The following is a 14,046-nucleotide window of genomic DNA, read 5'->3' on the forward strand; positions in this document are numbered from 1 at the left end:
TTTATATCTGTAATCATACTTTCAATTACCAATAGGTCATTCGTCTTTTCCAAGTATCTTTTTTGTCAGAGTCTTCTCTAAAGATGTTACAGCCCTGAATTTTTGGATTTTTAAAGCTGTCTTGTTTTCTCCTCCTTGCACATTTCTATTTCCTTTACCTCCCTCTGTTCTGTTTGGCCTTTGTCTTTCCTTTTTTTTTTTTTCAGATGGAGTTTCACTCTTGTTGCCCAAGCTGGAGTGCAATGGCCAATGGCAATATCTCCGCTCACTGCAACCTCCACCTCCTGGGTTTAAGCGGTTCTCCTGCCTCAGCCTCCTGAGTAGCTGGTATTACAGACATGTACCACCATGCCCAGCTAATTTTGTACTTTTAGCAGAGATAGGTTTCTCCATGTTGGTCAGGCTGGTCTCAAACTTCCAACCTCAGGTGATCTGCCTGCCTTGGCCTCCCATAGTGCTGAATTACAGGCATGAGCCACCATGGCCAGCCATCTTTCCTCTTAAATTCTTTTCTCTCATTTAATAAAACTCAGGCCATCCATCTACTTTTAGGGGTTAAAAGTGCTCAGCAGCAGCTCTGGGAGTGTGGAAAGGACCCATCAAAGGTGGCCTCACAGTGACGTACGCAGGTGGGGGCCCAGATATTTTGCTGGAGGAGCCCCAACTGTCAGCATCATTTGGTTGTTTCTCCCTTCCCAGGCATCTCATTACTAGGCATGCACACTTCCACTCCCTCCCTGTTTTCACTTAAGTGGTCACTCCTGCTTTCAGTTACATCTGGTGGCCCAATGGCCACAGCTTCTCTGGTTTAAGGTCTCCAGAGGTCTCCTGCTGGTGAGGAGTGGCTCACCTATAACTCTTAGAATTCCAGCCAATCTCCCATTTTTAAAGATACCAAGTATATCCAATGCCTTTCTGGAGTTCTGTAGCACAAATCAGCTTGCTTCTTGTTGGCTTTCTGTCCCAAAGGCATGGAGAAAGCCAAATTCTATGCCCCTAACACTCACTCCTCCACTTAGCCAATTTTTTCTTTTTTTTTTTTCCCACCTCTTTTGTTTACAAGCCACACTTATCCAAAATTCTGTAGACAACTCACATTATATCTGCTTCCAGTCTCCTAGTTAGTCCCTGTGGGTTTATACCTTTTTATTCGTTCACTGTTATTTGAATGAGGTTTCCAGAGGAAGCAGAATTAAATGCCTATGTTTACTCTATCATGGTTATCTATAAGTCTGAGTGAATCTCAAAAGTTCACCATATGATCAAACAAGAAGGGTACTCCTAAAGAAAAAGGAACAGTTAGAGGAAATGTACAGAGGAGTGAAAGGGCATATTATAAATAAGCAACAGGAAGTATTTGCAATAGAAGAACCTCAGTGAAGTGCGTTGACCCCTAGGGCAAAACAAACCAGAGCCTGAATCCAAGCTCTGCTATTTAATAGTCACATGACCCAGGATATGTTCTTCCCTTCTCTGAGTTCCCGTTTCACCACACTCACTTCCCTGGTGGCTGAAGCCCAAATGACATAATGAAAGCTCTAGAGTGCTCTGAAACATAGCAATGATGACTATAATCATAAATATTCCTGCAAAGAATTGTTTTGGGAAAAAAAAAAAAATCAACCCATGCCAAATTTAGAAATCTAAATACAAAAGTGACAGTACCTGAAGCAGCAAGTCCTTTTGACTGGTACTTTCTGTTAGATGTTTGATCGCTTGCTCTTGACTGTGCAATTTTTTACTGCTTTCACTCAAAAGATTCTTATAACGATTTTCCATTGCCTTCTCTCTTTCATTCACTTCATTGCGTAATTTTTCAACTTCATTTCTAAGGTCCTACCAGAAGAAAATTAAAAAATGGAATTTACTTGACAAAAATTTTAATCTCTTATGTGTTTGACTTGCTAAATTACTGCTGTAAGAGAACAAGATAATAGATGTATTTAAGGGAGTATACAAGTATATACTTCTCATTTACAAAATCTGACAAAAACCACTATAAGAATAATCTGCAATTTGGCAAAAGATTTATGCATATTTATCACAGCATTATTTAAAATGCTGAAAACTCACAAAAAAACTAGATAGTCAATAACAGAGAAATAATTATAAAGAGTACAGTATTTTAAAAAACACACACACACAATTATGAGTCAAAACAACCAGATTATCAAACTGTACAAATAAGAAGCAGCTCATTATTTTCTAAATGTTTATACAAATGCCCTAAGGCTATGAGGTAACACATCAAAACAACAACAGCATATCTAAGTAGAGGAATTATGGCTCACTTTCAGTTGATTTTTACTTACTTATTTTTCTAAGTTTCCACAATTTCTAAATAATTCTGTGTTATCTTTACAATCAGGGGAAAAAACTGTCTTAATACCATTTACAAAGAATTCATAATGATACAAAAAAATGTTCATGTTATTTCCATGTTACAGAAAAAGACAAGAAAAAACCATATTCAGAATGATTGTGACTAGCCTTAAATATGTATTATTTGTAATACTGAAGCACTATTCATAAGAGCAAAAGGTTGTAAACAATCCAAATGTCCACCAATAGAGGAATAAACTATGGTACATTCTCACAATAGAGCACTCCTAAGCTATAAAGGAAAAGGACTCTCTATAAATATACTGCCCTAAAGTAATCTTCTGAATATTTTGTTAAGTGTGTGTGGCAGCAGCAGAGACCCAGGAGAAATAGGTATGAATAGCATACTGCCATTTATTTAACCACAAAACAAATTAAATGAGTGCCTATAAGGTATAAGAGAGAAAAAGGTAGAAGGGACAAAGATAGAAACTAGAACTCATTTTACACATATGATGTTGCAATCATTTAAATGTTTATACAATTATCTTAAAAATAAAATAAAAATCCCTTAAAACTGAATGAAGAGCAAACAAACAAATGAATCTAACTTTGTAACCAGTTGATTGTTTAACCAGAGAGCAATTATTTCAGTAACACTGAAACAGAATAATTTTTACATCCCTAGTGGGATATTTCTCTAAGCACAAAAGAGGTTGCAAAAAATCTTACTGTTTTTAGTAACCATGTTATCAGCGACACTACTGGTAATGTTATTCCAAAACCGTGTGAGTATATATAGCAAATATATTTATTAAACAATTATTAATGTCACAAAAGCCAAACTTTAAGTAGAAAAGAAATACAAATACAAAAGAAGTGAAAACTTGTCATTCTGTCATTCTCAATTTGAATTTGAAATATCGATTATCAATATGAACTTCTATTTTCTGTTGTTTCCTTTCTTCCACTTAAAACAGTTAGAACTGATGTCCTCCCTGGTACCCAGACTATAGTCTCTAAATACGTTTTCCCACAAAAAAAGAACAGGGTTCTTTAAAGCAGTGGTTCCAAAACACAGTCCTTAGAACAGCATAATCAGTATCACCTGCATATATGCAACTATATTGCTGGTTCCGAGGATGGAAAGATGACTCAGACCTGGATATCAGGTAGGCTCTAGGAGCTGGGGAAGGCAAGGAACCAACTCTCCTCTAAAGCATTCAGGAGGAATGCAGCCCTGCCAACACCTTGAGTTTAGTCCAGTACAACCCATTTCAAACTTCTGACTTTTAGAATTGCAAGATACAGATTTGTATTGTTAAGCCACCAAGTTTGTGGTAATTTGTTCCAGCAGCAACAGAACGCTAATACAGTCATCTTTGGAGGATTCTATGGAACTTGTCTTGACTTTCCTGTATGAACTGCACCTCAGGGTAACTAAACAAGTGATGAAAAACCAAGTTTCTCTCTACAGACGTATTCAGCTATAAAAGGAACAATGAAATTAAATTATCACCACTTGCAAATGATCAGTAGCTAGTAATATCACAAAAAGAGAGACTATCAAATATTTGAAAGTACAAATGACCATTTATAATGTAATCTTGTCAAAAAATTTAACCTGAATTTGACCATGCATCTTATTTAAACTACCACTTTACTAGAAATAGAGTCAACAGAGAAATAAGTCAAATGACATTACAGAGACAGTCAGCAAAATCCATAATGTGAAAAACTCTAAAGAACAAATGACCCAACATATTCAACAAATAAATTACATGGGGGAAAAAACAGGAGGGAGAAGCTGCCTACTTATTAAATAGTAAGTAAAAAAGTTGGCCTGTAATCTCAGCACTTTGGGAGAGATTATGTGTGGCTGAATTCATGATCACACACACACACACACACACACACACACACACACACACACACAGAATTGGACAGATTCAGAAATACAGATGTTTGTATGCATGTGTCAATACACATGCATATTTCAGCTCTGTACACTGACAAAGCCTAGAGGCAGTAACACTCCAGTAGTAATGAGATTACCTGTCATTCATATCTTGGTTTCTAATATCATTTTCCAATAGAAGAAACCAGTGTTTCTTCAGAAAATACTTGATTCCAGGCTTAGAGCAGGGAAAATATAATACAAGATGAGCCCAGGATACCTCGTGGTCCTAGAAAGCAAGGAATTGCTCAAAAAAATGAAGGGTCATGTTGAAAAGGCACAGAAATCAATGTGAAGGTGCTCCCAATGGCCAAATCTGGGTCAATCTGAACAATAAAATAAATAATGATAGTAATGGTTTATAACTTAGAGTAAAAGAATATCCACAAGTCCATACTGATAGAAACAACTCTATTGAGTAACAGAAGCAATAATGTTAATGTAAGTAACATGAAAATATTCTCCATTGCATAAGCTTATATCAGACCAAAATAATCCACTGAAATTTAACAGCAAAATAATAAATAAGTGCAGGAGAAGGAAGAGGACAGCTCTTCCTCATAGTAGACTTACAACTAATAAGAATAGAAAGAAAGATTGAAAACATATGTAACAACTAGGTAAACACCGCAGTAATAACTGTTGCAAGTAAGAATCATCAATGGATGCTAGAAGTCTTGAAAGTATGACAAGAAACAGGATATTCATATAGTCTCAAAAGGTCTCCCCACAAAATTAATTATAAAGTGAATAAAATAGTGACTTTACAGTGAAGAAACCCAGAAGATTCCACTTTAACCAAATGACTAAGACTAACCTCATCAATAATGAAAGATTGACATTATGTACCTCCAAATACGACACACTAAGAGAAGCACATCACTTTCATGCTATTCTTGCCCAAAACACAAAACCTCCATCTAATAATGAGAAAACACCAGACCAGCCCAAATTTAAGAACATTTCACAAAATAACTGACCATTACCCTTCAAACCAGTCAAGGTCATAAAAGACAAAGTCTGAGCAACTGTTCCAGATGAGCCAAGACTAAGGAGACATGACAATTTAATGTGGATCCTTCGTGAGATCCTGAACCAGAAAAGGGTCACTCATGGTAAAACCGGCAGAATTCAAATAGAGTCTGTAGATTAATAGTGTTGCATCACTGTTAATTTCCTGATACTGATAAGTATACCACAGTTACGCACCATGTTAACACTAGGGGATATGTGGGAACTCTCTATATTGTTTTTGCACCTTTCCTGTATGTTTAAAATTATTTCAAAATAAAAAGCCTTTTATAAGAAAAAACATATCTACAAGTGTGGTGACTCACGCCTGTAATACCACTACTTTGGAAGCCCAAGGCAGGAGGACTATTTGAACCCAGGAGTTTGACACCCGCCTAGACAACATGGCAAGACCCCATCTCTAAAATAAACAAACAAACAGCGATGTGTATGCCTTGTTTTGATCACGATTTGTCTTTTTTTAGAGACAAGGTCTTACTATGTTGTCCAAGTTGATCTCAAACTCCTGGGTTCAAGCAATCCTCCCATCTCAGTCTCGCAAAGTGCTGGGATTACAGGCATGAGCCACTACACCATTCCTTGAATCATGATTTAAACAAACTGTTTCAAACAATTGTTTTTAATGAGACAATCAGGGAAATCTGAAAATTTATTGGTTGTTTGGTAATCTTAAAGAGATTACTGCGCTTTTTGATGTGAAAATGGTATTTTTTAAAGCATACTGGAATGCTGATAAAACGATGTGTCTGGGAATTGCTTAAAGTAATTCAGTGTTGAAAAGGAGGGAATGAGAGGGAGAACGAGATGATACACGATTAGCTCTGAGTTTATGATGGCTGATGATGGGAGACAAATACATAGGGGTTCAATGTACTATTCTCTCATTTTGTGGGTATTCGAAATTTTCGATAACAAGCAAGGTTTTTCTAATTTAAGGTATTTATTAGAAACCTGCAAGAAATACCAGAACACACGATTAAGGAGGGTTTTTTTTAAATTGTCTTATTCTTTTCTCAAATTTAAAATATTTCACACTAAGCAAAGACTACATTCATAACTGGTAAAGTAACATTTTTTAAAATGCTTTAAAAATGGTTAATTTTTTCTTGGGCAAAAAGATGATGATGAGATTGTCCTAAACCTTTACTCCAAACAGCTAGACCAAGAACCTAGCATGAATTATAAATGTCAGTAAATAGAAATTCAATTCTGGAGAAGGAAAGAAAGGGGTTTTTATATTATTTTACAAATGATACTGAAGCAACATTAACAGAATTCTAAGCTAAAGAATAAAAACATTCCCCCAAAATACAGTCATGGCAATATTCTCAAATATTCTCAAAATTCTCAAACAGTAGGTGCTCCTTTCAGTTCTTGTCCATCTGCAGCCCTAATTTTTATACAGTTTTAAGTTTGGTTTGAACTTTACCCCATTTCAGTTTACTCCATTATACTATGGTCTACAAAGAGCAGACAGCAACTAAATAATGACATAAAAGAACAATTAAACAAAAAGAAAAGCTTAAGAGTATAAAGTCAAGAAGTGTTTTAAGTACAGAAATGAGAAAGGTCGGCCAGGTGCGGTGGCTCAAGCCTGTAATCCCAGCACTTTGAGAGGCCGAGGCGGGTGGATCACAAGGTCAAGAGATCGAGACCATCCTGGTCAACATGGTGAAACCCCGTCTCTACTAAAAAATCCAAAAAAATTAGCTGGGCATGGTGGCACGTGCCTGTAATCCCAGCTACTCAGGAGGCTGAGGCAGGAGAATTGCCTGAACCCGGGCGGTGGAGGTTGCGGTGAGCCGAGATCGCGCCATTGCACTCCAGCCTGGGTAACAAGCGAAACTCCGTCTCAAAAAAAAAAAAAAAAAAAAAAAAGAAATGAGAAAGGTCTAGAGAGCTGCTGTACTGAGCTTCCACCTTGGGGCTCTGCTTATTCTTTTAGTCTAAAAGAAAGGCAGGACAGGTGGCAAGGCAGAGCTTAAAGTGAAAGCACATAATCTTTATGCTTAACAATTTTAATGAATATCTCTTAGGTCACTTAACTACTTTCCCACTGTCACCAACTGTTTGGTAGTTAAGAAAATACAACAAAGAGGCCAGGCGCAGTGGCTCACACCTGTAATCCCAGCACTTTGGGAGGCCAAGGTGGGTGGATTACCTGAGATCGGGAGTTCGAGACCAGCCTGACCAACATGGAAGAACCCCATCTCTACTAAAAATACAAAATTAGCTGAGCACGGTGACACATGCCTGTAACCCCAGCTACTCAGGAGGCTGAGGCAGGAGAATCGCTTGAACCCAGGAGGTGGAAGGTTGTGGTGAGCCGAGATAGTGCCATTGCACTCCAGTCTGGGCAGTTAAGAGTGAAACTCCATCTCAGAAAAAAAAATTTAAAAAGAAAAGAAAAATACAACAAGGAATAACTGTGAGCATAAAGCAAGTAGTTTTTTCTAATTTCGGATTTGTTTTCTTAGGCCAAATACCCAAAAGTCGAACTACTAGGCCAAAAGGGTAAGTACGTTTTCAGGATTCCTTCTATAAAGTGACAAACTTTCTTCCAAAAAAGAGTGGCAAACGTACAATCACCAAGTGTGAGTTTTTTGTTTCACCACATCCTCACCAACACTGATATTTTCTTAAATGTTTGCTAATTTAATTGGTACTAAAAGGTTCTTCACAAGTGTTGGAATTTGCATCCTTTAATTGCCAATCATGCTTCTATATATTTGACTATTGTTCGAATTTCTCCTTGTGCAAACTGTCCTTGTGGGCCATGAATGAAAATAGTTTCAAGGACAGTCATAATGAAAAGCTGATCTCTCAAGAATCACCCAAGGTGTACATACACAAACATATACACAAAAGCTCATTTTCCCCCTACATGAGAAAATCTACCAGGGCAAGGTCTAGCTACCAAACTAACGCTATTAGAGAAGAGGCTGATTATGAGGGTTCACCTTTCAAATGGACATCATTATGTTTTTGCCTTCTTGATTGTGTTTTGCTGGTCAGTGACTGTTCAGAAATAGTCCAAACCACCAGTGCCAGAGCAGCTGTGGCTAAAGAGTGGGTACTGAGTTGAGTAAGGGGGGCCTGGGAACTCCCCTACCTGGAAATTCCTACATCTGGGAGCTCCCACATTTTAGTTTTATTAATAATAGAAGATATTCTGTGTCAAGCACCTACCATTGTTCCAGGCAAGGTGCTAGACACTTTCACAATGATGCATTCACTCTTCACAACATATGATGACCCACAAGGCACCCACCAGCTGGACCCCCTTGACTTCACTGCCCTCTTTTTCCTGTGTCTCTCCCCAACCAGTTCTGCTCTGGCAACCCTGGCTGTCTTCCTGTTCCTCCTACACACCAGGTCAAAGCCCTTAAGCCTGCTGCTCTGTCTGCCTGGAAAGTTCTCCAGGTTGCTCCCCTTACTTTCTTAAAGTATGTGCTCAACCGTCATCTTCTCAGTCCAGTCTTCCCTGACCATCCACCCTACTCTCCATATTCCTTCCCTTCACCATTGTGCCCCATGGCACCTCCTAATATAGTATATAATTTACATGTGTATTTTGCTTTAAGTTTTCCCACCAGAATGTATGCTCCAAAAGGGCAGGGAGTTTTGTGTATTTTGTTCACTGCTGTATCTCCAGTACCTAGAATGGTACCTGTCATGTTGTAGACACTATGGCAGATTAAACACGGCCATAAATTATGACTTTCCTTCCATCGAGAGGTGTGATGTCTATGTCCCCTTCCACTGAATGTGGGCAGCGTAGCACCTGCTGTGACCATGAGAATACGGCAGAAGTGACAGTGTGCCAGTTTCTGTTCCTTCCAGCCAAGTACCAGACATGTGAGTGAAGAATCATGGACCCTCCAGCCCACCGAATTCACCAGCTGAAGACTGAGTAACCTGGGCCACGTAGAGCAGAAAAGCCAGATATGCACTGCCCAAGTCCTTGGCTCACAAACTCATGAGGTATAATGACATGCTTATTGTTTTAAGACACCACATTTTGGAGTAATTTGTTACGCAGCAATAGATAACCAGGAAAGCACTCAATAAGCGTCTGCTGGATGACTGAATGAATCAAGAAATGAGTTGGATGGGACTGCTACCATTCTATGCATGAGGAAACGGGCTGAGACAGGTAATTTGTCCAAGATCATAGTCACTAAGGGACAACATCTGCCTGATTCCAGATCTCTGATTCCACATCTTCTCAGTTCACCTCCACTCTTTTGCATCACTCACTAACGGCAATGTTCCCAATCCACTTCATGTTTATCTAACACTCACTTTCAGAAATCTTACCCTGGAGAGGCAGATCCAAGATGGCAGAACAGAACAGCTCTGGAATGCAGCTCCCAGCAAGAACAACGCAGAGGGTGAGTGAACACCTCATTTCCAAACGAGTTATTACTGCCCACAGACCAAGAGATTCCTGGGCTGAAAAGCGCCAGGAGTTTCCAGCACAGCTGTTTCAGCTGGCACAGCAGGTCTCCACACAAAAACTCACACAAATCTGGGCAGCCATTTCAACTGGTGCCTGGAACACCTGGGAGACAGAGCCGCACATTCAACTGAAAAAAAGGGGGTTGAAACAGGGAGCCAGGTAACCTGGGTTGGTGGGTCCCCCACCCACAAAGAACAGCAATCTGAAATGCTCTGGATTGACAGTTTCACAGCAAGCGCAGCTGGACCCAGGACGGTCCAGCTCTGCTGGGGGAAGGGCATCCGCCACTACAGAGGCAGTCCACCATCACCAAGGCAGTCCGCCATTACTGGGCAGTCCACCATGATCGAGGCAGTCTGCCATTACCAAGGCACTCCATTATTACCGAGGCAGTCCACCATTACCAAGGCAATCATCATTACAGAAGCAGTCTGCCATTACCGAGGCAGTTTGCCATTACAGAGGCAGTCCGCCATTACCAAGGCAGTTTTAACTGTACCTCTATAAACAAAACTGCAAGGAAGTTCACACAGCTGCTGGACAGAGCCCAGCAACACTTCTACTGGTAGACTGTGACTAGACTACCTCCTTGCTGGGAAGGGTAGCTCTGAAAAAAGGAAGCAGCATGTCAGGAACTTATAAATAAAGCCCCACCTTCCCAGGACAGAGCACCTAGGAAAAGAGGTGGTTATGAGTTCCGCTGCAGCAGACTTAAATGTACCTGCCCAGCAGCTCTGAACAGAACAACGGAGCTCACGGCTCAGCCCTTGAGCTCCTATAAGGGACAGACTGTCTCCTCAAGCAGCTTCCTGACCCCCATATATCCAAAGAGTCACCTCATAAAGGAGAGCTCAGGCTGACATCTGGTGGGTATCCTTCTAGGATGAAGATAACAGAAGAAGAAACTGGCAGAAACCCTTAATGTTCTACAGCTGCTGCAGGTGATCCACAGGCAAGCAGGGTCTGGAGTGGACCTCCAGCAGTCCTATACCAGAGAGCCCTGTTAGAAGGAAAACTAAAAAGCAGAAAGAAGTAACTTCATCAGCAACAAAAAGGATGTCCACTCAGAGACCCCATCCAAAAGTCACCAACTACAAAGACCACAGGTAGATAAATCCACAAAGATGGGCACAAACCAGCACAAAAAGGATGAAAACACCCAAAACCAGAATGCCTCTCCTCCTCCAAGGGATCACAACTCATCACCAGCTGAGGAACAAAGCTGGATGGAGAATGAGTCTGATGAATTCACAGAAACAGGCTTCACAAGGTGGGAAATAACAAACCTCTCTGAGCTAAAAGAACATGTTCTAAACCAATACAAAAACACTAAGAACCTTGAAAAACGGTTTGACGAAATGCTAACAAGAATAAAAAGCTTAAAGAAGAATATAAATGACTTAATGGAGCTGGAAAACACAACACGAGAACTTCGTGAAGCATACATAAGTTTCAACAGCAGAATCGAACAAGTAGAAGAAAGGGTATCAAAGACTGAAAATCAACTCAATGAAATAAAACAAGAAGGCAAGATTAGAGAAAAAAGAGTGAAAAGAAATGAACAAAGCCTCCAAGATATATGGGATTATGTGAAAAGACAATCTACATTTGATACGTGTACCTGAATGTGACAGAGAGAATGAATCCAAACTAGGAAACACTCTTCAGGATATTTATCCAGGAGAACTTTCCCAACCTACCAAGGCAGGTCATCATTCAAGTCCAGGAAATACAGAAAACACCACAAAGATTCCTCAAAAAGAGCAACGCCAAGGCACATAATCATCAGGTTTACCAGGGTCGAAATGAAGAAAAAAATGCTAAGGGCAGCCAGAGAGAAAGGTCGGGTTACCCACAAAGGGAAGCCCATCAGACTCACAGCGGATCTCTCGATAGAAACCCTACAAGCCAGAAGATGGTGGGGGCCAATATTCAACATCCTTAAAGAAAAGAACTTTCAACCTAGAATTTTATATCCAGCCAAACTAAGCTTCATAAGCGAAGGAGAAATAAAATCCTTTACCAACAAGCAATTTGCTCAGAGATTCCATTACCACCAGGCCTGCACTACAAAGAGCTCCTGAAAGAAGCACTAAACATATAGAAAGGAACAACCAGTACCAGCCACTCCAAAAATGTATCAAATGGTAAAAAAAGCATCAACACAATGAAGAAACTGCATCAACTAACGGGCAAAACAACCAGCTAGCATCAAAACGGCAGGATCAAATTCACACATAACAATATTAACCTTAAATATAAATGGGTTAAATGTCCCAATCAAAAGACACAGACTGGCAAATTGGATAAAAAGTCAAAACCCATCAGTGTGCTGTATCCAGAAAACCCATCTCAATACAAGGATACACATAGGCTCAAAACAAAGGGATGGAGGAAGATTTACTGAGCAAATGGGAGAGCAAAAAAAAAGCAGGAGTTGCAATCCTAGTTTCTGATAAAACAGACTTTAAACCAACAAAGATCAAAAGAGACAAAGAAGGGCATTACACAATGGTAAAAAGATCAATGCAACAAGAAGAGCTAACAATCCTAAATACGTACGCACCCAATACAGGAGCAGCCAGGTACATAAATCAAGTTCTTAATGACTTACAAAAACACTCAGACTCCCATACAATAATAGTGGTAGATTTTAACACTACACTGTCAATATTAGACAGATCAACGAGACAGAAAATCAACAAGGATATCCACAACTTGAACTCAGATCCGGACCAAGCAAACCTAATAGACAGCTACAGAACTCTCCACCCCAAATCCACAGAATATATATTCTTCTCAGCACCACATCACACCTACTCTAAAATTGACCACATAATTGGAAGTAAATCACTCCTCAGCAAATGCAAAAGAACAGAAATCATAACAGTGTCTCAGACCACAGTGCAATCAAATTAGAACTCAGGATGAAGAAACTAAGAATTGCACAAACACATGGAAACTGAACAACTGGCTCTTCAATGTTGACTGGATAAACTATGAAATGAAGGCAGAAATAAAGATTTTCTTCAAAACCGACGAGAACGAAGACACAATGTACTAGAATCTCTGGGACACATTTAAAGCAGTGTCTAGAGGAAAATTTATAGCAATAAATGCCCACATGAGAAGCAAGGAAAGATCTAAAATCGACACTCTATCATCAAAATTGAAAGAGCTAGAGGAGCAAGATCAAAAAAACTCAAAAGCTAACAGAAGACAAGAAACAAGTAAGATCAGAGCAGAAGTGAAGGAGCCAGAGACACAAAAAACCCTTCAAAAAAAATCAACACATCCAGGATCTGGTTTACTGAAAAGATCAACAAAATAGACCACTACCCAGATTAATAAAAAAAGAGCAAAGAATCAAATAGATGCAATAAAAAACGATAAAGGGGTTATCACCACAGATTCCACAGAAATACAAACTACCATCAGAGATTACTACAAACAACTCTATGCACGCAAACCAGTAAACTTGAAAGAAATGGATAAATTCCTGGACATTTGCACCTTCCCAAGCCTAAACCAGGAAGAAGTCGAAACCCTGAATAGACCAATAACAAGGGCTGAGGTTGAGACAGCAATTAATAGCCTACCAACCAAAAAAACACCCAGGTCCAGATGGGTTCACAGCCAAATTCTACCAGACATACAAAGAGGAGCTGGTGCCACTCCTTCTGAAACTATTCCAAACAATCCAAAGAGAGGAAATCCTTCCCAAATCATTTTATGAGACCTACATCATCCTGATACCAAAACCTGGCAGACACTCAACAAAAAAGAAAACTTCAGGCCAATATCCATAATGAATATAGATGCAAAAATCTCCAATAAAATACTGGCAAACCAATTGCAACAGCACATCAAAAAGCGTATCCATCATGATCAAGTAGGCTTCATCCAGGGGACACAAAACTGGTTCAACATACACAAGTCTATAAACGTAATCCACCAAATAAACTGAACCAAAGACAAAAACCACATGATTATCTCAATAGATGCAGAGAAGGCCTTCTACAAAATTCAACAGCCCTTTATGCTAAAAACTCTCAACAAACTAGGTATCAATGGAATGTATCTCAAAATAATAAAAGCTATTTACTACAAACCCACAGCCAATATCATACTGAATAAGCAAAAATTGGAAGCATTCCCTTCGAAATCTGGCACTAGACAAGGATGCCCTCTCTCACCACTCCTATTCAATATAGTATTGGAAGTTCTAGCTAGAGCAATCAGGCAATAAAAAGAAATAAAGGGTATTCAATTA

General features: G+C 39.4%; 1 protein-coding gene across 1 annotated transcript in view; it reads right to left on the reverse strand.

Annotated features, from left to right (window-relative positions):
- CDK5RAP2 (CDK5 regulatory subunit associated protein 2) overlaps positions 1-14,046 on the reverse strand; it is a 197,461-nt gene that overhangs the window by 99,882 nt on the left and 83,533 nt on the right. Inside the window, exon 13 of the mRNA XM_003925184.4 lies at positions 1,666-1,836. Within this exon, the coding sequence (XP_003925233.1) occupies positions 1,666-1,836 (171 nt within the window). The remainder of the gene's footprint in view (positions 1-1,665; positions 1,837-14,046) is intronic.

The sequence above is a fragment of the Saimiri boliviensis genome, chromosome 2 (assembly GCF_048565385.1).
Source record: "Saimiri boliviensis isolate mSaiBol1 chromosome 2, mSaiBol1.pri, whole genome shotgun sequence".
Classification (NCBI taxonomy): Eukaryota; Metazoa; Chordata; class Mammalia; order Primates; family Cebidae; genus Saimiri; species Saimiri boliviensis.